Source organism: Eurosta solidaginis, chromosome 2, assembly GCF_040869045.1.
Source record: "Eurosta solidaginis isolate ZX-2024a chromosome 2, ASM4086904v1, whole genome shotgun sequence".
NCBI classification, from domain to species: domain Eukaryota; kingdom Metazoa; phylum Arthropoda; class Insecta; order Diptera; family Tephritidae; genus Eurosta; species Eurosta solidaginis.
In genome coordinates, this window is record NC_090320.1 from 289,980,873 (window position 1) to 290,007,759 (window position 26,887).

The 26,887-nt window shown below is 35.8% G+C and overlaps 2 protein-coding genes across 4 annotated transcripts in view; one reads left to right on the forward strand and one right to left on the reverse strand.

Moving 5' to 3' along the window:
• Positions 1-5,305, forward strand: part of LOC137241148 (uncharacterized) — a 30,717-nt gene extending 25,412 nt beyond the window's left edge. Inside the window, exon 6 of the mRNA XM_067768444.1 lies at positions 4,986-5,305. Within this exon, the coding sequence (XP_067624545.1) occupies positions 4,986-5,125 (140 nt within the window). The 3' untranslated portion in view covers positions 5,126-5,305. The remainder of the gene's footprint in view (positions 1-4,985) is intronic.
• Positions 5,306-18,837: 13,532 nt separating this feature from the next.
• Positions 18,838-26,887, reverse strand: part of LOC137241170 (uncharacterized) — a 230,603-nt gene continuing 222,553 nt past the window's right edge. For all 3 annotated transcript variants that reach the window (XM_067768488.1, XM_067768487.1, XM_067768489.1), the window contains exons 2-3: positions 21,526-21,697; positions 18,838-19,699 (exon numbers count right to left, since the gene is read on the reverse strand). In XM_067768488.1, the coding sequence (XP_067624589.1) occupies positions 19,140-19,699; positions 21,526-21,625 (660 nt within the window). In that variant the 5' untranslated portion in view covers positions 21,626-21,697 and the 3' untranslated portion in view covers positions 18,838-19,139. The remainder of the gene's footprint in view (positions 19,700-21,525; positions 21,698-26,887) is intronic.

The window sequence follows — 26,887 nt, forward strand, 5'->3', positions numbered from 1 at the left end:
TTTATGGCGATATCTCGAAAAGGCGTTCCCTATAGAACTAAGGCCCACTCCCTTTTAAAATACTCATTAACACCTTTCATTTGATACTCATATCGTACAAACAAATTCTAGAGTCACCCCTGGTCCACCTTAATGGCGATATCTCGAAAAGGCGTCCACCTTTAGAACTAAGGCCCACACCCTTTTAAAAATACTCATTAACACCTTTCATTTGATACCCGTATAGTACAAACAAATTCTAGCGTCACCCCTGGTCCACCTTTATGGCGATATCTCGAAAAGGGGTTCACCTATAGAACTAAGGCACACGCCCTTTTAAAATACTCATTAACACCTTTCATTTGATACCCATATCGTACAAAAAAATTCTAGAGTCACCCCTGGCCCACCTTTATGGCGATATCTCGAAAAGGCGTCCACCTATAGAACTAAGGCACACGCCCTTTTAAAATACTCATTAACACCTTTCATTTGATACTCATATCGTACAAACAAATTCTAGAGTCACCCCTGGTCCACCTTAATGGCGATATCTCGAAAAGGCGTTCACCTTTAGAACTAAGGCCCACACCCTTTTAAAAATACTCATTAACACCTTTCATTTGATACCCGTATAGTACAAACAAATTCTAGCGTCACCCCTGGTCCACCTTTATGGCGATATCTCGAAAAGGGGTTCACCTATAGAACTAAGGCACACGCCCTTTTAAAATACTCATTAACACCTTTCATTTGATACCCATATCGTACAAAAAAATTCTAGCGTCACCCCTGGTCCACCTTTATGGCGATATCTCGAAAAGGCGTCCACCTATAGAACTAAGGCCCACTCCCTTTTAAAATACCCATTAACACCTTTCATTTGATACCCATATCGTACAAAAAAATTCTAGAGTCACCCCTGGCCCACCTTTATGGCGATATCTCGAAAAGGCGTCCACCTATAGAACTAAGGCCTACTCCCTTTTAAAATACTCATTAACACCTTTCATTTGATACTCATATCGTACAAACAAATTCTAGAGTCACTCCTGGCCCACCTTTATGGCGATATCTCGAAAAGGCGTCCACCTATAGAACTAAGGCCCACTCCCTTTTAAAATACTCATTAACACCTTTCATTTGATACCCATATCGTACAAAAAAATTCTAGCGTCACCCCTGGTCCACCTTTATGGCGATATCTCGAAAAGGCGTCGACCTATAGAACTAAGGCCCACTCCCTTTTAAAATACTCATTAACACCTTTCATTTGATACCCATATCGTACAAAAAAATTCTAGAGCCACCCCTGGCCCACCTTTATGGCGATATCTCGAAAAGGCGTCCACCTATAGAACTAAGGCCCACTCCCTTTTAAAATACTCATTAACACCTTTCATTTGATACCCATATCGTACAAAAAAATTCTAGCGTCACCCCTGGTCCACCTTTATGGCGATATCTCGAAAAGGCGTCCACCTTTAGAACTAAGGCCCACACCCTTTTAAAAATACTCATTAACACCTTTCATTTGATACCCGTATAGTACAAACAAATTCTAGCGTCACCCCTGGTCCACCTTTATGGCGATATCTCGAAAAGGGGTTCACCTATAGAACTAAGGCACACGCCCTTTTAAAATACTCATTAACACCTTTCATTTGATACCCATATCGTACAAAAAAATTCTAGCGTCACCCCTGGTCCACCTTTATGGCGATATCTCGAAAAGGCGTTCACCTTTAGAACTAAGGCCCACACCCTTTTAAAAATACTCATTAACACCTTTCATTTGATACCCGTATAGTACAAACAAATTCTAGCGTCACCCCTGGTCCACCTTTATGGCGATATCTCGAAAAGGGGTTCACCTATAGAACTAAGGCACACGCCCTTTTAAAATACTCATTAACACCTTTCATTTGATACCCATATCGTACAAAAAAATTCTAGCGTCACCCCTGGTCCACCTTTATGGCGATATCTCGAAAAGGCGTCCACCTATAGAACTAAGGCCCACTCCCTTTTAAAATACTCATTAACACCTTTCATTTGATACCCATATCGTACAAAAAAATTCTAGAGCCACCCCTGGCCCACCTTTATGGCGATATCTCGAAAAGGCGTCCACCTATAGAACTAAGGCCCACTCCCTTTTAAAATACTCATTAACACCTTTCATTTGATACCCATATCGTACAAAAAAATTCTAGCGTCACCCCTGGTCCACCTTTATGGCGATATCTCGAAAAGGCGTCCACCTATAGAACTTAGGCCCACTCTCTTTTAAAATTATTATTAACAAATTTCATTTGATACACATATCGTACAAACAAATTCTAGAGCCAGGCCTGGTCCACTTTTATGGCGATATCCCTAAATGGCGTCCATCTATAGAACTATGGCCCACTTCCTCTTAAAATACTCTTTAATACCTTCCATTTGATACACATGTCATACAAACACATTCCAGGGTTACCCTAGGTTCCTTTTACTACATGGTGATTTTCTCTTATTTTGTCTCCACCGCTCTCAACTGAGTATGTAATGTTCGGTTACACCCGAACTTAGCCTTCCTTACTTGTTTTATTTTCTTATCTTATTAAAAGCCGATTATTTGGAGATTACGAATGGGATAAGATTATTGTTCAGCACCATTCATGAAAGGTATGAAGTCTTCAGAAGACAGACCAGTCCTTACTTGTTTATACTCATTTCAAAAAAATAGTTCGTTTTTTTTCCAATTATTTCCAAAAAAACTCTTGTTTATTTATTTTATTAGTTCTACATAAAAATGTTTTTCGAATTCTTTTTTATCAAATTTCTGTATTTGTTTTAATTAAATCAATTTTTTATTAAAACCTTTTCTACTTTTCTTTTTATTAACAAGTTTTATAAGTTCTTAAATTTTTTTTATTTCTTTACCATTTCTTTACATTAAAAACTTAAAAAAAAATAAAATTTTTTTGCTTATTTTCTTACAAATTTTCCAGTTAGATATAAATAATTTTTTTTTTTGTATTATTTTAATAAATCAGTTCCTTTTACTAATTTTTTATAAAAAGTTTTTCTGCTATTTCCTTCGGTAACATAGCGGAGAAGAGAAAATTCCAGTAGCACCAATACAACCGTGGAAGCAACAGAACAAAAATTCCCAAAAGGTGTAGAAAAATTTAGTTCCCAATTTGATTTTCTGCATTGTTCATCTTATGAGACCAAACACTCTTTTAAATAAGTAAGAAAGTCTAAGTTCGGGTGAAACCGAACATTACATACCCATCTGTGCACTTGAAATGCTGTTGTTGTTTGTTTTGTGTTCTTAATAATGTTACATATGGTTCTATTCTGAACTAATTTTTCTTCGAGTTATGGCTCCCGAAACATAAAAAATAGCTTAGTCATAAAAGGGGCGTTGCACGCCCATTTAATTTGAAGTTTTTCCTATGATTAAAAATATTTGTAAAATTGATTTTATCACAAGTGGGAAGTGCCACGCCCATTTTAAAAAATTTGTTCAAATTTTTATCAAGAGTCTCAATATCAGTCCACGTGTCAAACTTCAACATTTAGGTGTATTATTTACTAAATAATCAGGTTTTCTGTGTTTTCGAAAATGTTATATATATAAAAAGTGGGCGTGGTTATCATCCGATTTCGCTCATTTTCAATAACAATCTATTCTGGGTCCAGGTGAGCTCGTGTACCAAATTTGGTGAAGATATCTCAGTATTTACTCAAGTTATCATGTTAACGGACAGACGGGCATGGCTCAATCTAATATTTTTTCGATATTGATGATTTTGATATATGGAAGTCTATATCTATCTCGATTCCTTTGTACCTGTACAAACAACCGTTATCCAATCAAAGTTATAATACCCTGTGTACAAGTACAGCTGGGTATAAAAATTCACTACAACTTAAGAAACATGTAAGAAAATCGTCTTGATTCCACACAGCGTTGCCAAATGTGCCGTATTGGCCGGGACATCCCGGCATGCAACTCTTTAAAGAAGAAAAATACTGTGGTTCTGAAGAATGTCAATGTTTGACATTTCCCACACCTAAATATTCACTTTGCATGGGGAAGTTTTGTGTTTTAAAATAACGTTTGAAAAATGAACCCATAGAATATTGAATTCGCATTAAACACAGTAAACGTATTAATTGTTAGCCTGTTTCATAAAAATATTTGGTACGAAGAAATGAGTTAAAAAAGTTTAATTCTATCTAAAAATTATTTCGCCGAATGAGAAACCCATACAAATTTATAGGCGTTTCTTTTTTTTCAATTGTCCCAGGAAATTTTTAAAAATCCCGGGAATTTGGCTTAAATTTGAGCTTTGTCCCGTTAACACGAAATAAAAATCTGGCAACCCTAATTCCATACTATTCGGGCCATGTTTGTGATGGGTTTGAGAATTCTAATTGAAAATCCCAAATTAACGTTAGCCTTGTTCTCAAACCTGCAACGCTAGCTCTAGAAATAAACTCAAACATCAATTGGTAGGCAAATTTTTAATATGGGATTTTCACCAACTCTCAAATTAAGATACGTCAAACATTAAGCAAAAGACAGCTGTTTTGTTGGGCTTTGTGTATTTGTATTTGGAATAGGTTTTAGCAATTTTTTCTACAAAACATTTACACTTGCCGATATCACTGGAAGATAATAGATAACTGCATCCGATGATGAAGACAGTTGTTTTGTTGAATTTTATACACGGTGGAAAGTACGAAAAAAATGACATTGAGCATCGCAATAATTTCGCTAACAAACCAAATTCCAAAAGGGGTGTGGGTAAATCATTCCCACACTTCTCTTCAAAAGAGTCCCTGAACCAAAAGTCTACGTAATGGATTAGAGTTCAAAAATCCATTTATACCTTTAATAAAATTCGAAAAATGCAGCACAAATGGACGAACGTAATCACAATTTTACATGTCATTCAAAAATCACATATAAACATATTTATAACATTAGTTTCTCTTCCAACATTTAGAAATGCTTTGGGTTTATACAACACACACTCATCCACCCGAGGAAGTTATAAAAGAATACAAGGATGTTGCAGAGGACTACGGTTTTACTGTAAATTTACTCGAACCGATCAGTCACGAAGAATGCTTTAGATATGTATAGTGTTAAATTTAAATATATTTGATTAATATCTACTTTACATTTGCATGTACTTTTTGTATATTATAAACATCTAGTTGTCATTTGTATTTTTATATAAATTATTATAAAACTGAAAATTTTTCAATCTGATTACAAAATATAGAATTGTTTATTGCAAGTTAATATTTTTGCAATAGGTTATAGGCCTGTATTGCGAAATTTCTTAAATTTGTAACATGTATGTTCGGTAATTCTCGGTAAGTTGGCCATTACGAAATTGTATCGCGATAACTACGAGCTGTGGAAATATAGAATGCAGCTTATTATGAAGAAGGAAAAGGTTTGGGATGTCATTGAAGGTCCTGTTCCAGAATCTCCAGATGCCTCATGGAAACAGAGAGACACGGATGCTTTAATTATTATTGAACCGGCGGTTGAAGATACGGAAATGGTTCGGATAAGCAGCTGTACGTATGCAAAGGATGCTTGGCCTGTCTTGCAGTTTACCGCGCATATGATACATTGATCACGGCGCTAGAGCCGCAAAATGAAAAGGATCTCACAATGACTCTTGTTGAGAATATGCTATTGGAAGAATCTGAGAAACCAAATCAACGTTCTAAATATGAGGAATCAATATATTTATATTTGTTTTGCCGGCTCGAGGTCAATTAAAATAAAATAAAACCACCCGTTTTTTTTTAAATCCGATATATTTCGGTTACTCAGCAGTAACGTTCCTCAAGGATATAACCTGCAAAATTTATATAAACAAATAACATTCTATTATATATCTCGGAGGTGCCAAAGGTAAGATAACACTAAGACTCCGGCTTTTCCCGAGAAGATGAATGACGTGGCAAAGCAGTCACTGACTGTGGCGCTGGGTGATGGTAGCAGTCCTTTCGGCCAGATGACTACTGAAAGGTGGAGATCTATAGAAAGGGAGCTTATTAGCTTAGTGCTTAAGGTTATGCGAGAACAACCAAGTAAGCCTCTTCCAACCTTTTATTCGGGGGGATGGTATAATGGTGTGAAGATGATAGCGTACGACAACATCGTGAGCTTGCGGTGGCTGGAGGAAGTGGTTCCAAACCTCAAGGCGAGGCACGAATGCGCAGTTTGAGGTGGTGGATAAAGCGCAAATCCCCACGGTACCAAAAGTTAAGGTATGGATACCATGCGTGATGAAGTCGGAGGATACACTGCCACTTCTGCAGAATCAGAATCCGAACATACCGGCACAGGATTGGAAGGTACTTACTGTATCTCGGCTTATCGAGGAAGGTCAGTTCTACACCTTCCAAATAAACAAGCAGGCGGAGGATATTTTGTACACGCAGCTTGGCAAAAAATCCTTTGGCACAGGCAAAATTTACATGCGGCTCAGGAAAAGAAGTTCCGAGTATAAAAATCCTAGCACGCTAGAGGTGAGCGAAGTCGAAAAGGACCTCAAAATCCTAAACGAAAAAAGACAGGTAGAGGTAGCCGACGTCACCACGAAGGTGTTAGAAGAGGACCAACCGCCAAATGATGCTCTGACTCGCACAGAGGAACAGCCGGCACAATAGTTACGAGAGGCTGAAGGGGGCCTCGAATACTCCAAACCAAAAGGGCAAGGGGAGTACGACGACGTCACGACGAAGGTGCTGGAGGGGAAAAACAGCCCAATGGTGCTGCGAGTCCTACATATAAACCTCCAAGCAGGAGGAGGATATATTGTACACGCAGCTTGGCAAAATGTCCTTTGGCACAGGCAAAATTTACAAGCGACTCAGGAAAAGAAGTTCCGAGGATAAAAATCCTGGCACGCTAGAGGTGAGCGAAGTCCAAAAGGACCTCAAAATCCTCAAAGAAGAAAGACAGATAGAGGTAGCCGACGTCACCACGAAGGTGTTAGAAGAGGACCAACCGCCAAATGATGCTCTGACTCGGACAGAGGAACAGCGGCACAATAATTACGAGAGGCTGAAAGGGGTCTCGAATACTCTAAACCCAAAGGGCAAGGGGAGTACGACGACGTCTCGACGAAGATGCTGGAGGGGACAAACAGCCCAATGGTGTTGCAAGTCCTACATATAAACCTCCAACACAGTGAAGTGGCGTCGAGCGAACTCCTTCTAACCTTTGAGGAGGGTTTTTTGACGTGGCGCTGGTCCCGGAGCCGTGGCTCTCATCGGGAGGAAAGGTTTTTGGACTTAGCGCGCGCGGATTTGACGTTTACTACGCGCAAAAGGAAGGACGGGTGCGAGCTGTAGTAATGGTAAGGAGACAGCTGCATTCATATATGCTGCCTAATTACACTACTGAGGACCTCGTAGTGGTGGCCGTTGAGCAAAAGAATAAGCAGGCATTTATCCTAGCGTCGTTCTACATGGCCCACGCTGCGGAGGCTCCACCGATGTAGTGCAAAAGGCTAGTACAGTAGGAAAGGCGTAAAGGGCGGTTGGTCAAAGGCGCAGTTGCAAATGCGCTCCCCAATGCGTGGAGGAGTAGATACGAACGAGAGAGGCGAATCTCTGTTTTGCTACATCCTCCAAAACAATTTGCAGATAGCCAACAGAGAAATGTCCCTACATACATTGGTCCAACATCCAGCAATGTTCTGTATATTACATTGAGCTCGGAGCGTGATATATCAAGGTATGATTGTATGGTTCCTGATATACCATCCTTCTCCGACCATGCATATATCAGCTTCAGCATCCCCCTAAAGAGGGTAGAGAAGGGAGAAACCATTAAAGCCCTAGATCAACGAACTAGACTAAATTCCAGAAACAGGTAGCAACAAAACTAGGACAACCCAAAGAGGTTGCCAATGTGGAGTAACTGGAGGAGTCGAATGAATTCCTAACAATGACGCTTATGACTGCGTATACCAAAGCTTGCCCTCTAAGAAGATTCAGAGGAAAAGCAAAGCCGCCATGTTTGAGGAATAAGCTCAGTCTTCTAAGAAGACAGGTAAAAGAAATGTTTAAGCTCGCAAAGACTGCGGAAAGCGAAGCGTGTCGGGATGAGTGCAGGGATCTACTGAGGATTTACATGCGTGAAATTTCCAGGGCAAAGAGAATCTCATGGAAAATTTCTGTACGGACATAGAGTGCTCCAGCGAAACAGCACGGTTGAAAAAAGTCCTAGCAAGGGGAAACATAGTCCAGGGACTAATAAATAAAGAGAACGGGAATTGTCACGTAATAGTGAGGAATCCATTGAGGTGCTTTTCGACACACATTTCCCATCGGGAGACGGTTCAGAAGATCCAGCAGACATCACTCACACTTCGATTACGGAGCGGGTAGTGCCAGGCTTGGTGACCGATACCCAGATCAGATGAGCAGTGAAGACGTTCTCTAAGTTTCAATCGCCGGGTCCAGATGGTATATTCCCGGCCATGCTACAAGTTTCAAGTATGGCGGTCGTGGAATTGCTTAAAATAATATTCCATGGGTGCATAAGGCTGAATCATGTACCGCAATCTTGGAGAACTGCTCGTGTAGCTTTCCTACCAAAGGCGATAGAGATCGGTCACGTGTATCCCAAAGACTATAGACCCAGCTGGTGGGTCTCATTTCTGCTCAAAACCTTTGAGAGGCTGATAGATGTGTACATAAAGTCCAACGTGGATGAAAAGCTGCTCTCCACAACACAGCATGCGTACACCAAAGGCAAGTCGGTAGACACCGCACTGCATAGGGTGGTAATAAGCATAGAGGAATCCCTGGAATATAAGGAATATGCTCTAGGAGTCTTCTTGGACATTGCCGGGGTTTTCAATAATGTTTCTAAATGGGCGATAATGGATGGTCTTAATTACATTAAAGTACATCCAGCCTTAACCAGATGGATCGGCTGCATGTTAAATTTCAGCAAGATTACATCACAATGAGGAGGGTACGAAGCCACGAAATCAGTGGACAGGAGCACGCCGCAGAGAGGGGTGCTATGACCTCTGCTGTGTACGCTGGTCATTAACCAGCTGCTCAAGCGATTCGATGAGGGACCCGTAAAACTTACGGCTTACGCAGATGACGTTGCAATTGTCATAAGTGGAAAGTGCCTTCCAACGATTAGTTCTTTGGTGGATCGGGCGCTTCGGGATATTCATAACTGGGCATCTAATGTCGGGTTGAAAGTCAATGCGGAGAAGACGGATATGGTCGTGTTTACAAAGAGGTGCAAGGTCCCAAATTGTACCAGGCCTAAGTTAGAAGGGATGACCTTACAGGAGAAACCTTGCACAAAATATCTAGGAATCAACCTAGACAGTAAGCTGTCATGGAAACTCAACGTGGAGGAGAGGGTGAAGAAGGCCTCAACGACACTCTATGCATGTAAAAGAATGCTGGTGTGTACGTGGGGCTTATCGCCCTCTCTTTCTCATTGGGTTTTTACAGCGATTGTAAGCCCTATTCTATACTATGGAGTTCTTGTTTGGTGGAAAGCCACACAAAAACAACATATCTCAAAAAATTAGAGGGGGTATGCAGACTATCGATGCTTAGCATTACGGGAGCCCTGAATACAACCCCGACGGCTGCACTGTATGACATTCTGCACATTCCACCTGTAGACCTGTTAGCAAAGAACATAGCATTAACAACTGCAACCAGGCTCGGTGCCTCGGGAAAGCTTGAGCGCCGACCATATGGCCATAGTAGTATAGCGTCATCAATCACAAGACGAACAAACTACCTGATTCCCTATCTGCGCTTCGGGGGAGATCTTAAGGCCACAATAGAGGTGGACGGTTGGCGCAAGGGTGCGGAAATGGCAGGCGAGGCGATACATGTGTAAACAGATGGTTCCAAAGTAGTGTAAGGAGTGGGGTCTGCGTTAGACTGGGCTGATCCGGAAATAAGCAGATCCTACAAGCTGCCGGATTACTGTAGCGTTTTCCAAGTGGCAATATTAGCCGTAACCAAAGCAGTAGAAATCCTGGAAGAGAATAGCTGCAACCGTGTTAACTTTTATATTGACATTCAAGCAGCAATTAAGGAAATAATCTCGCATAACACAGCATCTAAATGCGTGTTACAGTGTAAGCAGTCTCTAGAATTAATCGGGACAGGGAGAACCATATATCCATGTTGGGTCCCAGGGCATATGGAAATAGATGGGAATGAAAAAACGGATGAACTGGCTAAAAATGGCGCATCCCTTGAAGCTTGCTCCGTAGACGTCCCAATTAGACTGGGCGAGATTAAGCGAAGGCGAGAGGTGTACCTGATCGAACAAGCGGGAAAGGCATGGGTTCAAGCGCGGAGATCTACCACCATTTCTTTTGAAAATCTACCACTAAATAGATTTTAGAAGTGACAACACTGGCTGAGAGTCCCATCAATTCGTTTTTTATCCTCATCTTCGTCTTGTATTATACTTATTTATATGGAAGTTTCTCTTATACATATATACAAGGCGAATCTATACCAGGTGGTAGCAAAGCGAATTCAATCAATTCGCCGTACAGATGAATGTCAAGTCAAAAGAGAATGTTTATAGATTTTGATTAACTGACATTTTGTTGTACAAGGCTTTGTATGGAAAATTATCAAGAAGAAGAAATCAGCTGATGTGATAACACCACCTATAATGAATTCGCCTTGACATATATATGTACATATGCATTTTACCATTTCATGTATTGTTGCTTGTATCAAATTTTGTTTACCATAGCGGTGTTTCTAATTGTTTACCTTTTTTGTGTTCATATTCCTCTGTTCTTGACTAAGATATTAAGTTAGTCGACTAGGTGTAGTCAAGAACATAGTAAATTTTACCAAGTAGCGCAACTAACAGCTGATCGGTGAAATTCACACATTCACACGCACAGTTCTCGACTCAGTTTCAAAAAAAAACTTTAGATTATTTAGCTTAAATTTTAAAGTAAGATAATCCTTACCAATTGATATATATATAGAATATATAAGGCATTTTTGTTGTTATTAAAAGAATCTTTTCATTAATATTAAAGTTTTTTTCATTTATTTTTGAACTTTATTTTAACAATTTCATGCGATTTATAGCATTTTCGTGCATATAAATACAACCATGTGCATATACGTTTGACATTACTTTTCATACACGTTCGTATTTGCCATTCTCATTGTTTCTAAATTCGTAAACAATGACTGCGTATATTCTGTACGATTTTTCGAAAAAAAGTATTATTTTTGTGAAATTTTATACCTACTTAATCTGTGGTATTGTGGTGGTCAAAAAGCTTTTATGCAAAAATACTTAGCCTTACAACGCGATATGTTATTTCGTAATGTCGAAGTACTTATATGTATATGTATTTGATGTGGAAGCTTGCATTTGAGAACACGGTTGCCACTAAAGTCCGTTCCCTTCCACCCTATATGGTCCGCTGGTCCCGTTTTCTCAATTTTGGTTCTTTTTCGGCACGGTTTTGGTACTTTTATTTCTTTTTCACTGAAACAAAAATTCAAAACACTGCTAAAAAAAATGCCGCAAATCTATTACCCACATATAATTTTCAATTTACTCCAATGGAATTCTTACGACGAAAATTGCTCTATCAATAAAATGCAGCAGAACAATGACATTTCACTTGGGATGATAATTTAGGCGAGACATTAAAAATGAAGTGTTGAATGTTCGGACAAACACATTGTCATTAATTTTTGATGAAACAACGCACTTATCAGAAAAAGTCTTGTGTTAGTGTTTAGATGCTGATGTTAAGATGTTGAATGCAAAGAACAAGCATCGATCAGAACGGACGTGTTATGTGTTGCTCTGTGCTTTTGCTAAAATTTAGTGGTAAATGCAAAGATATATCTCATAAATTGCTGTTAAACATAAACTAAAAAGTCAATTATTGAAATTGGATATTTAAACTTATAAATTATTGAGACAGTGACTCTTAAAATAAAAAAAATAAAAATAAATAAAATTTTAATGATGCCTCAGCTAGAGTGTAAAGATTGCACAGCAAAAATACTGCAAGTGGAAGATATGCTAACATGCAGTGGGGGCTGTGATAATGTTTTTTGTGTGAAGTGTAGCAATTTAAAAAGAGCAGAATTAAAATTTTTAAATGAAAATTTAAATATTAAATGGTATTGTAACCAGTGTAGCTTATCAAACATAAATACAAAATTTATTGAAATAAAACATTCTATTGAAAAAAGTGAATCAAAAAACTTAAAAAGATCAGATGTTAAAGAAATAGTGGAGGATGCAATAACGAATAAAATGCAAAAAATGAAAAATGACTTTACAGTTGAAATAAATGCAGTAATAGAACAAATATTTAGTGAAAGATGCAAAATATTGAAACAGGAGCTCATAAGTGAGATACATAAGAGTCTAAACAGCAGCTGCGATAAATTAAGTGAAATGCGGGCTGAAAAGAAACAAATAAATGCAAAATCACCATATGCAGAAATGGCAGAAAGAAACGCAAACAAAATAGTTATTAAACCTATAAACAACAAAAATACAAAAGAAACTAAGAAAGCACTAAAAAAAGTAATCGAACCAACCGAAGGTCTTATCACGACTGTTACTAATATAAATAAAGGTGCGATAATAGTTGAGTGCAAAAACAGTGAAGCAGTAGAAGAAGTACAAAAGAAAGTAAACAAAGAAATTGGTCAAGAATATGCTACGGAAAAATTGAGAGAAACGAAAAAGCGGAGAGCGTTAAAAATAGTGGGGCTCTCAACAAAATTAAATGATGAGAGAATTATTGAGTGTGTAAAAAAACAGAACGATATTGAAGATAATAAAGAGTTAAAAATTATTAAGGTTTATGAAGATCGCAATAAAAGAGAAGAAAGCTATAATATTATTATAGAAACAGATTGTGAAACGTATGAGCATCTAATTGAGAAGAAGAGAATAAAAGTTGAATGGGATAGTTGTAGAGTTTTTGAACATATAAATGTACCTAGATGTTTTAAATGTCTAGGTTTCCAACATAAAGCTAGTGATTGTGCATTTAAACAAGCATGTAGCAAATGTGGTGAACAGCATGATGTTAAAGAGTGTAACTCAAACATCATAAGATGTGTTAACTGCTTTGACTTGGTGAGAAGAAAAGTTATAGATGTTGAAGTGGATCACTGTGCCTATAGTACTAAGTGCCCTGCATATATACGCTATCTGCAGAGCAAAAAAGCGAAGAAATAGCAACCAAATAAAAACTTTGAATTTAAATGTATCTATTTAAATATATGTAGTATTATTTCTAACAAAAATGAACTAGAAAATCTTATTGTGGAGCAGAAACCTGCGTTACTATTGTGCTCGGAAACATGTGCCACGGGTGATATTAGAGAAGCAGAGTTACATATTAATGCCTATACGGTAATTAGATGTGACTCACATAGCAGACACACAGGAGGTGTCTTAATATATGCTCACAACTCTGTGAAATACAACGTTATATATAATAACAGCATTAATAATAACATTTGGTGCATCGTAATAAAACTAAAAGAGTGCGATAAAAAATGGCAAATAGGGGTTCTATATCACTCACCTAATACGAGTGATTCTGACTTCTTAAATTATCTAAATGAAATATTGTTGGAAAAAGTTGAGTTAAGTGTGAATTGCTTCGTAGTTGGAGACTATAACATTAACGTTAATAATGCCAACAACACCTATAGCAAGAAATTAACAGATATGTTTAATGATTTGGCAATGAGCCAAAAAATACTCTTCAACACACGTATCACAGATACAACTGAAACAAAAATCGACCTTCTATACTCAAATTCGAATGATGTTATTTGTCAAAACATGGACAAGTATAAAATATCAGATCATGAAACGATAGAAATAAAAATTAATACATCAGCACGATATAAAATGAGAACAACAAAAACAATTACCTCATGGGAGCTTTATAATAAAGAAAATCTACTTAACTTGTTGCGCGCATGCAGTTTTGTGATAAATGATTCAACCAGTATAGAATCCCAATTAGACATAGTAAACAATGCAATTCTACAATGTATGACAGGATTAACATTTGAAAAAGTAGTGAAAGTAAGACTTATGAATAAGTGGTATGATCATGACCTTACACAATTAAATAAACTTAAATATAATCTTTTAAATGAGTCTAGGAAAACAGGAAATTGGGACGATTATAAAGAAATAAACAAAAGATACAAAAAACTTATCAAAAAGAAAAAGGCGAAATATATGGAAAACAAAATCTTAATTAGTAAAAATAATAGCAAAGAAATGTGGAAAAATCTAAAGCAAACCATAAACCTGAAAAAAGATCATCAAGAAATAAACAAAATTCAAATATTAGATAAGCAAATCGAAGATAAGATCGAAATTGCGAATGAGCTCAATAACTTTTTCGTAAACAGTGTTTTAGAAATAAACCAAAGTATCGAACATTTTGATTTAAATTTAACCGTATCTGATAGCAGTTCGACATTCAAATTTAATAAAGTTGTAGCAGATGACATTGTCAAAATAGTTCGACTATTCAAGAACAAAATTGGTGGCAAAAATCTTTTATCAGAAGGAGTTTTAAAAGATTCAATAGAGTATACAGCTTATTTTTATGCAAAAATTATAAATGAAAGCATGGAAACAGGCATTGTACCACAAAGATGGAAAACGTCGACCATTATACCAGTAAAAATAATAAAAAATACGTATAAACCTGAGGAAATGCGACCTATAAATACACTACCATGTGACGAAAAAATTATGGAAACAGTTATAAAAAATAAGTTAGAAAATTACTTGGAAGACAATAAATTAATAATAAGTGAACAATCGGGATTTAGAAGAAAACACTCATATGAAACGGCACTGAATATAGTGATCTCTAACTGGAAGGAAGATCTAAATAACAAAAAAGACACTGTTTGCGTTTTCCTGGATCTGAAAAGGGCATTCGAAACAGTGGACCGAGACATTTTGCTCCAGAAAATGAAAGTCATGGGAATTCAGGGTATAGAATTAAAGTGGTTCCAAAATTACTTGACTGGCAGAAAACAAAAAGCCATAATCGGTGATGAAGTATCGAACGAAATTTCGGTCCCATTAGGGTTACCGCAAGGTTCTGTATTGGCTCCTTTATTATTTTTGATTTATATTAATTATATTGTTAAAGCTGTAAAGTACTGTAACATAAAACTGTTTGCGGATGATGCTCTGCTTAGAATAAGTGAAAGTAGTTTAACAACTGCATTGACAAAAATGCAGTGTGACTTAGATAGTTTATATAAATGGCTATGTGGTAACAGACTTAAACTTAACGTGAGTAAAACAAAATATATGGTTATTAGCCGAAAAATCGAAAGCGAAGTTGCGAGTATTCAGCTCAGGGTGAAAGATGAAATGTTAGAGCAAATAAAATCAATAAAATATCTTGGAATTGTAATTGACAACAAACTCAAATTTGATGAACATATTCGATACACTGTAGGAAAGATAGCTAAACAAGTCGGTTTTATGCAAAGAACCTGTAAATTTATAAATAGAGAGTTTAAGGATATTGTATACAAAACATTGATTGAATCTAATTTTAAATATTGCCCATCAGTCTTATTCATTATACCAGATACAAAAATAGATAGACTTCAGATATTGCAAAATAGGTGTATGAGATTTGTGTTACGGGAAAAGTCAGATGCGTCGATAAGCGACATGCTAATAAAACTAAAATGGCTAAGTGTCAAACAAATTATTTTTTATTATACTATGAAAATGATCTTCAATATACGAAAGGGAAATGTACCTGAATACTTAACAAATAATGTTGTATATATAAACGAAACCCATAATTTTAATACCCGTAGAAAAAATGATTTTAAACTGCCACTCTATAGAACTGAAGTGGACAAACAAAACCTTTTCCATAAAGGATTTAAAAACTTTAATGAATTGCCTAATGAAATAAAAAATTGTGAAGAAATTTATGTATTTAAAAGCAGGCTATATGAACATTGTAAAACCTTACCTATAAGATAAGTTCTACAATGTGATTTAATAAATATTGTTGAAACTAGGCTTACGCTGTAATAAATAAATAAATAAATAAAATATTTCGATCGGTATTCAATTATTATACAGTTGAAACTTTCAAGACTCTTCATTTTTAGTCTGAGTTCAAAACTCACACTTACTGAATCTAGGCTATGGTATGAAGTTTAAACTGTGAATGAAAATGTAAGCATCTATAAAAATAGCATTAACACAATTGCTTAGTTTCATTTACGATTTATTGAGTTTACCACAACGCAAATTTTTTAACCGTTCCTTACTAAAACCTAACTGCGCTATACATTTTATTTCATTGCAATCAAACAAAACTAGGTTCACAACGTTAGATTGGTGAAAGACATAGTCTTATCCTAAAAATTTGAAAATATGATATCTAAAGGTACACTTTATTTTTGTTTGTGCAGTTTGAACTAAAGCCAAGTGTCTCCTTTATTAAAATTTTATTTAGGACACCCCTGAAACATCCTACAATTTTCGCTTTTTACAACAAATACGATACTCTAGTAACTTGCCGAATTGTTTGTATACCAATAAAATAAAACTAAAATTTGGTCCTTTTTTTGAGGTCTGGTCCTTTTTTCGATAAATTTTTGTCCCAAATGACAACATGGTGTAGCAACCGTGTTTGAGAATGCACGTGATAAGTTTGCATTTTTCCGAACTAAATTTTTTTTTAATAATGAAATAGTAGTATGCAAGCGACTGCCATAGTAGTAGACATGCACATGAATATTATGAACAAAGTTTAAAGCTAAAAAAATGTCTTTGAAATATAATCTAAGAGAAGATGGATACGATGCGTAGCTTCATAGACGTGTATTAGGCACATCATAAGCAATCTTGAGGTGTAGAGAGATCTTAGATGCATGCCATATTTTGCAGGCGTCTAAGAAGCTACGCCTCTTGTGTATCTTGCCTAAGTTCAACTTTTTAGGAGATCTAACATTTTTAATTAATATTGATAAATAACACCTAAAGCAAATACGCTTAAGGTGACTTTTGCGTCGTTTTGGCACTTCCGTTGCGTCTGCATCTGATCTTGAACACACGTGCTTTAATTGCTTCAATCCATAAGCAACGCAACGCCAACGTCAAAGCAACACAAAAATAATTAAAAACTGACGTTCTTCTTGAAGTTTCTTGCATTTTAGAAAAAAAAAACAGATTTTCTATCGCCGTTCAACTAAATAAAAAGCATAATTTTGTATTCATGTCGATTTCGTGATCGATCAGGAGAGACGGTGGAACATATCCTCCTAGAACGCGACGCAATCTGATGAGGGCACGATAGATCAACGGTCGCAGTGCAATCCCCAATAAATTTTCTATCTATCTTCATGTTTAAAAAAATAGTTGTATTTCATTTTTCCTCATGTGACAGGGGAACTTTTAACGTCCGTTATTTTAAAGTAACCCTTGTTTGATGAATCACTGAACGATTTCTTTCAAATAAAGTGTTTGTTAGCGTTCACCGAAGATGGTGAAAACGGCCCCTGGAATTGTTAGCTTATATAGCCAAAGAAAGTTAAGCATAAGCAAAATTTAGTCAGCACAAAACGAATAGTTAGAGAAAATTTAAAATATAATGCATATGTATAAAATGCATGCAATTTATGAAATCATTTTTATTATATAAAATTAGTTTGACATATCAGATTTTTTTAGTCCCGCTACTTTTAACACATTTATAATATTTAAGAAGAACATTAATAAGTAAGAAACATGATTAATGCTTACATTAATACGTGTTTCATTTATTTTCATTGAGGAATAAGTTCGTAAATATAAAAAGCACGTTTTTATAAAGTGCATGTGAAGCTCCATAGATAAAATGAGTAACAGAAGGAACATTGGTTTATATATTACATTTTTAAAATGAAAATCTTCTGCTAAAAAAGTAATAGAATGAACATTGGCTTGTAAATTACATTTTTAAAATGAAAATCTCCTGCTAAAGAAGGAGCAAAACCTAAATACATTTTTTTCATTTTCGTATTTAACTACACTCCCTTTTGTGATTCATGATTTCAGACAAATTTTGAAAAAACTCCGAATATCAATTCCTTCATTATACTTCATTCGAGTGCCTATTTTCACGGCCGAGTGCCTTCCAATCTATTCGCAACATAACCTCGAATTAAGCTGCCAAACTATATAGTAAACAATGGTCAAGAATGTAGGTATATGATTAGATACTTTTGTGCAATTTGGTTTTATGTGTTTATTTAGTAATATTATAAAATTTTTTTCAGTCCTGAAGATGATTTCAAATTAAAATCGAAATATCTACCTAAATATACCGCTAAATATATACAACAAGTGTGTGTATTTTATTTAATGTGTGGCCTAGAGCTCGTTTAAGATTATTAAAATTATTACAGTTGAAAGGCCGAAAAAGCAACAAAAACGAAATCCAAAAATTTCGGATTCTGTTTGTGTTACTGAAAAATTAAACGGTTTGAAATGATTTCGGTTTTCGGTTTTTTCGAAAAACTGTAACAACATTTTATATATAATATAAAATAAGTTTCCAAAATATGTAATATTAATAGCCAATTTATATCTGTATGTGAAGAAAGTGTAATAATTACACAACAGAAGTGTAATTATTAATTGGTCTGGAAGCACTGCGATCTTTGTGCAGATCTATTGTGCAAATAGAAGTGTAATAATTAACAATAGAATAATAGCATGAAACATTTTAAATGACTTCAAATCCACTAATGTACTTTTTCGATTTTTATTCCGATACATATTTTAAACTTATATTACTTTTAAAATCAACTTAAATTAAAATTTGTTTAGTTATGTATAAACTTAAAAACATTTCTTGCCAACTCAGTACAAATTAATTAAGTTTAAAAAACAAAAAACATTTACAAATTTAAAAATCTAAAATTTAAAATATAAACATAAACAATATCAATCAATATTTAAAATACGCCTTCCAACGTTCCATCTTTCCAGATTCCACTTTCTAGAATTCGCTTTGCGTTTCGTATATTCGCCCTTTAAGCATCCGTCATATTTACAGACGAATTCCAGCATTACGTGAACGCACGAAGTTCAATAATTCATCGGAATCCTCACAAACGAAAGGTTTCAAATGATGACATGCCACATCGTGCCATTTGAGACCATCATTATAGAAATTATTCAAAATCGATAAACACGATTCATCATTGCCCTGTGCCGCTTCACGATTATCGGGTTGTGGTTGATTGTAACCTCCAGTGTGTGACCAATCGCCGGTGTTACGCTGTGATGTGGGGCCAATTTTAGCACCCGATCCCGACCAGAACCAGCCATTCTCATTTGGCGGTTGTAAATCGGGACGATCACAGCCAGCAAAATTACATTTACGACCCGATGTCCAAATGTAACGTACATTACCGCGCGCAATACGTTGCTTAATGAATTCGTTCTCTTGTGGCGTCTCAAGCGAGACAGCATCCATACAATGACGACGGCAAATATTACGTGCATCCAACCAATCAACTTCGAGACTACGTGTCGGCGCATGCTCCCAACTGAAGAAATAAGAGTGTGCGACACCACGTGCATCACGGTAGGTAGCGTGGCGTACACCTGTGTGCGAGAGAGAGATATAAAGATACGATATAGTGCGAGAGAATATAAACAAATTTTTATTGCGATTTTACTGGGATTTAAAGAGAACCTTCCAGCAGGCACGGAAAGGGCTTACAAGTTTGGATTGAAACAAAAATAAAACCTAGTGCTCTAGTGTCCATTATCTGCAATACCTCACCTCCTGCATGCCCCTATTAATATTTGAGGATAATCACCCTTTAAAGGAATGCTACTGATATTTGATGCAAGTGCTCAGAGATGGTAACATTTATGAAATCCAGAGTGCATTTATATGACACAAACTGCATTTATATGCCACACAAATGCGAGTCATATTGGGCTAAGGTATTGTGACGAATATTAGAGATGCTAAGTGATACTCACATCACTAATCTGATACTAAGTAAATAAAGCCACAAAAAGAATAAAGCAAGCTGCCACACTTACGTAAACAAATTAATCATTATGTCTATACACATATGACCATACAAACAGCGGAAAGAAACGCATAAACACATGCATATATCTGAGATACTCCCAAAAGTAGGCAATCATCGGTGGAAGTATCACTCACATATACACGCGCATATAGCTATGCGAGAAGCTATAATTGTGCATCTGTAGTTATAGCTGATGATATCATTTATGCGCTCAGAAATCAAGTTCAATAGAATTTCATTATAATTCTTTAGATTTCTAGATATTCTCAAAATAGGTGCCGAGCGACAGAATCAAAGAATCAACCCACGCGAACTAACTTATCGGGCATCGCGAAGACTTAGGATTGAAACATGCTGCCTGTAGTGTTATGAGGATTCTCAGCGCCTTTCCCTAGCCATTTTGGATCTCCCCATGACAAATGAACTTTAAAATTTTTAAGGGTGCTCCTTATGTTTCGATTCCTTCCCTGAAGGGAAAGGATCGTATAGTTTGTATGACAGATGCAGAGAACAAATGTAGTCAACTTTTGTTTGTGATATTTTAATATTAAGGTACCCATGGCTGCCTTTTCCTTTAAGAAAGAGTTTGATCGATAGCAAATTATATCAAGATCATAATAGGATATTGAATAACAAGGGTATAACTGAGGGCCCCCTCAGCCAAAGATCTTGTGATCATGTAGCACAGTTTCGGCTGTTTCACCCTAAGATAAGCCAGTTGGGCTGTTGACAGCTCGAGATATACAATTTACTTCGAACGTAGACGTTCAGTAGTATTTCAAAAGTTTTTAAAACAAACCACGAAATACTAATGAAACTGATGTCTTTGGGCCTTTTCAATAATATGATTTAGCTTAATTCAAGCCGTAAAGTTACTTTCCAACCACGGTATCAGCAACGAGAAGGTTTGTTGCAGCATCATTGGGGAAAATCCATCCGGACTTTAAGATTTACAAAGTGAAAACCGTTTGATTTCCCATTGACGCTGGGGAAAATAATACCCTTAGTTGCATTTTGATGAAACAACAGCTCGAAAAGTGTCTCCGTGGAGCTGCTCATCCATGATCCTTCTCTCCCTTTAAATATATAGACAAGATTTGTCTTATGAACCTACCACATACTCGAAGATTCTTTAGTTGTTTTAATAAGCAAAGGCGCGAGAGCTTTATAAGGCGATTGCTACCTGTCTATCTCAGTTTAATCATATTATAAAATATTATCAAAAGGCTTAGTATTCACTCTGTGCATTCTAGTTCTCGTATCTTACAACGTTTTCTATGATTTCTTTCTTAGACTTGAAAATTCGATTCATATTTTTGTACCAAAAGTCCGCATGCCAAAAATTTTAAACTTCACTACATAATTATTAGCACTTTCACTTACGATTAGCACAACTGCGTGGATCCGGCAACGCTAAACGTCGTTGAGCCAAAACGACAGTGGCACCAAAAGCCAACAGCATTACAGTACGCAAAAGCGACATCCTTTATTTTGGGGTTATGTGCAAATATGCCCGTTTTTATTTGTTATTCCTTAAAGTGATGTTTCAGAACGACTGCAAAAATGTAAATAAAAAGAGTGAAATAAAAACAAGTTGTTAGTTTGAATGCTCTAAAGAAAATGAAAGTCATACAATTTTAGGAATTCCGTTGGTGGGGGAATTTTTTTTACACAAGTTGAAAAAAAGCAAAACAATGTGCTTAATGAAGTAGTTCAACAATTGAAATGCTTGCAGTTTAGCTATTAATTTGGTCAGAAGATCGCATACATAGATATGTTTTGGGTCTTTGTTGATCAATGGACGAACACTCCCAACTGGCACGCATTGTTACACTTTTTGAATGAATTTAAACGGGTGTAGAAATAAAATGTTGATAGGTATTTGCTAGGGATGCTAATCCCGGAATTTTTTAAGCCCTAAAAAACCTCGGAAGTGTTTTCAAGTATTTGCGGGATTTTCGATACTTGTAACAACTTATGAAATATAAGAAATTAAGTTATTATAATCCCTTTTCGTAGCAAAGAAGCAACATTGCAACTAAGGGAATTTTTATGTTTTTAGTCATAATCCACTGCGTTTTATAGTTGGGAATGATCCCGGGACTCCAATACGAGCACTCTGAAAATTCCGGAATTATGTATAAAAATGGAAAATATCCCCAGTGTATATACAAAAAAATTCGCGTTCCAGCTGACAGTAGTTATCCAGTTTCCCATAAAAATACTTTTATCCATATGGACCAATTTTTTGTTATATTTGTATGCAACATTTTTTTCGGGATCTGGATGACTGTCCATTGGAACACGGAGTATATGTGGTTTGACATTAGGGTTGGTAAAGCAAAACAAAAACAAATTTTAACGACATTGTTATGTAATTCATCCCTTCCTGGGACTGGGGGGCAATGCACCTTTTCCAAAATTGCAAGAACTTGGGTTTTTGTCACCTGTCAACCAATGCCATACCCAATGCCATGGAACTACGTCCAATAGACTTAGCGCTATATCGATTTTAAAAAATTGCTCTGCGCTCTATATAGGGACCGTTGAAGCCAACTAAATGTGTAGTTCGAAAAACTATGTAGGGTAGAGGGGGTAGGCTTCGACAGGCTAAGGGAAAATGATTTTTCTAGAGAAACTAGGATAAGAAATAGATAACTCCTTTCATAATTATTGATGTCATGTACATTTATGACACTTCGGATTTGTGGTTAATATTCTACTTGTTTTTTTTTTTCTTTATTTTTTTTTTTTTAAGTTATAATCAAATAAACAAAAACAAAAATATGACGAAGGGAGGCTTCGTCGGTCATCTGTGTGGCTTCGACATTGGGTGGGAGGTTTCGAAATTTATCAAATATAGCAATTTAACCAGCAAAATAAAAATGGAAACTCTGAATACGATTTTTGATTCATATTTAATGTTATTTATTTCATTACAGTAACAAATTTTTCGAACAAAAACATAAAACACGTAAGCATATAATAAAGTATAACTCTACTTGTATCTTTGAAATTTGAAAAATCAAAGTTAAAAAATAAACTTGCTTTGCGCGCGTGAAGTTCCTCGTGGATGTTCGAGTGTGGGCAATATACGTACTATATCCTACTTTGCAACCAAGTGTCTGTCTTCTACTAATCAATTCCAGCTTGTTTTTCTTTGTCCCAACTTGGCAGGTATTTAATTTTGAATGTAGAAACAAACTCAAAACCAACCATCTAGCCAAGTCATATGTCAATCCATGATGAAGATTTGAACATTTCTTGAAGTAAACCGTTAATTCATTTTCCTGAGTAGCTGTAAGTAATTGGTTGGAAGAAAACTTCGACTGAAAATCTTTAACAGTTCCAGTATTCGAGATATTACTGTTGTCCACTTCAAGTTATATTTTCGAGCAGTGCTTGATGGTGTTTCTTTCTTTTGTTTTATCTCCTCGATGGCTGTTTTCTTTTTGTCTTCGTTGATGATCTTTCTAGGAAACTTTCTTTTGAAGATATTGGGCACCTTGATGGCTGTAAAATATTACTTCCTAAGCAAAAAAGCTATAAAGCATATTGTCGAACCTTCCCCCGTGCAGTTATTTCAGATTTTTGGCTTCAAAAAATTCATCTTAATGTTATTGAAAAATTCTTTAAAAGCAATAAATATTAATTTTATTGCAATATTAATTATTATACCAATTTGTATGTGTTTTTCGGATTTGAAGCTTTCGGCGCAATGGGCTTAAATTTTTTTTTTTTTTTTTTTTTTTTTTGAGGGCATGATCTTTCATAGGCGTGAATTCGATACTCTAGTTGTAACAAAACACATTTTGGGCTATCTTGATCACATTTGGATCCATATCTCTAACATGTCTTAAAATAAATAGGCTCACTGTAGTGCAATTGAACACAAGCAAGATTGGGCATAGTGCACTAAAAACTTTGGTGACAGCAATATTAATGTTGGTTGATTTCAAGACCATACGGGGATTATTTTGGTGATGATTTTCTGGGTAATTTTGGGATATCCCGAATTTATTTAAAAACAGTGTCGTAACTAGAGGTTATTTCGAAACCATAATAAAAGTGACCCCAACTTAATCAACAACTATATCAAAACTAGATCTTTCGATCCATTATGGCATTTATAAGAAAGTGGGAATCGGAGTGGAAGTGAGAGTGGGAAGTAGATAAATTGGAATAAGGAATCAACAAGAATAAAACGAAAAATAGAGGATAAAGTAGACAAGAGAGAGAAGGGCAAGCGAGGCTAACTTTTTGTATGTAGGCAAACTAATTTTCAGGCAGGAAAGAGTCTGCCGGCTACGCTAGTATACTTATAAAATACTTATAAAGTGCTTTCTATATCATTTCTTTCCCAACTTTTCAATGAACATTAGTGTATGTCGAAAAAAGATGTGCATTGCATTTTTTTTAATGTTTATTTGCTATCGGAAAACGCTTTTGAGCAGAAAAAAGCTTACTGTTTTACCTTTGCAATAATACATTTATTATTATGGCACGGAAGCATCGGAATTATTGTATACTTGGGAAATTTTATCACATATGTGACATAAAGCAAATTTGGATAAAAACTAAAATTTTTCATAAATTTATAAAAACAAAGTTTTGATTTCGGTTTCCATTTCATATATCAAAGTATATTTTGGATGTTCCATGTAGCTATCTCAGCATTACACAAATACTCATATTGTGACCATTTAGATCACGGGGTATTGGTTTTAAGTTATCGCGCTGAATGGTGAAATGAATAAACTTTCTAAGAAATTTTAAATTAATTTTTGTGAAAAATATATTAAACTTAAAATTTTTCAAAAACTGACAAATTTGATTTTTTGGTGTTTTTCGGTTTTGACAGTAACTTTTTTTAATTTTTTATTCGAAACCAAAAAAAGAAAGTTACTATAACAATTTTCATTCCAAAAATCAGTTTTAAACTTTTTGGTTTTGCATTTAAATCTGCCCTTGACTCAACTCTTTTCAACAGCTTTATCCAGATATTTTTGTAGTTCAGTTTGAAATGTAAACAAAATTTTATTTAAAAATCTGGAGTTAGTTCAAATATTTCAAATATGCTATGAAATTGTTTAACTAATTTTTCATTCCGATAAAAGGCTTTAAATTTATACTCATATTTCAAATCGTTTAGACTCCCTCAAGAAGGAGCAAAACAGCTTCGAAACGCGTGGCAGAAAAAGAAAATCTTAGTTTTTACTACAACAAAAACATCAAATATTTTGCTGTTGCATGTCTCGAGAATAGAACTCCGAACTTGAATTACATGTACTGAGCTTAAACATCTTTTTCATGCTCTCTATTATTTACATACTACTTATTTTTTTCCCCATGCCTTTGTTATGCAAAATTTTGAATATTTCTGACTGCTCTATAGAATTCAGATTTCGTTACCTCGATTTAATTAGTTTTTCAGTTTTTGTTTGTTTTTTTATTTATCTACTAATTTCAGTTTAGTTTTTATTGTTTGGCTCGCTAATTGGTTTTTCGGCATTCAAGTAAAAACACACATTCGCAGATATGCCATAAGTAAACAAAATGACCCCGACATATTCCTGGCCCGTTAAATCAAAAAAGAATTATATTTGTGTAATTAAAAAAGAAAAGTTACATTTATAAATGTAAGTGTGTCTTAGTTGTCACGATTTGCTTATTAGCTGAGACGACCTAAATGGGCTTAATTGCTTTAGGCAGTAAAATTTGTTTGTTCAAATGCGTTTTTATGTATTTTTTTCGAGCAAATTTTTGTCACAGAAGTATGAACGATAAGAGTTAAAGCATCTTACTAGTACATATATTAAACTAAAAGTTAAAAGATTACAAATATGCATTGCTAATGCGATTCTTTTTCAGGTGTTTATGTTAGTGGTTATTAAGTGAGCTGCACGAAACAGTAACATAATTAATCCATGGCATTCGAAACTTTTTAGCAGGAAGCAACTAAAACTACCAAAGTCAAAAGCCGTTAAGCAAAGAAATTCCATTGCAGAAAAAAATGTTTTAATTTCAATATAAACTTACTTACTTACTTAATTGGCGCTTAACCGTCTAAACGGGTATGGTCGTCCAACAAGGGCGCCAGTCGCTCCTTCGCTCCGCCAACCGGCGCCATTTGGTCACACCAAGAGAGTTTAAATCGTTTTCCACCTGGTCATTCCAACGGAGTGGGGGCCCCCTCTACCTCTGCTTCCATAGGCGGGTTCCGATAGAAACACTTTATTGGCCGGTGCATCATCTTTCATTCGCATAACATGGCCTAGCCAGCGCAGCCGCTGCATTTTAATTCGCTGGACTATGTTGATGTCTGCGTATAGCTTGTACAGCTCATCATTAAAACTTCTTCGGTACTCGCCATCGCCAACGCGTAGAGGTCCATAAATCTTTCGAAGAACTTTTCTCTCGAACACTCCCAAAGCCGCTTCATCTGCTGTTGTCATGGTCCATGCTTCTGCCCCATATAGCAGTACGGGTGCGATAAGTGACTTGTAGAGTGTGATTTTCGTTCGCCGAGAGAGGACTTTACTTTTCAATTGCCTACCTAGTCCAAAGTAGCATTTATTGGCAAGATTGATTCTTCGCTGGATTTCGGTGCTGATGTTGTTGCTAGTGTTGATGCTGGTTCCCAAATAAACGAAGTCTTTTACTATTTCGAAATTATGGCTGCCAACAGTAGCGTGGTTGCCAAGGCGCATATGCGCTGACTCTTTGCTCGATGACAGCAGGTACT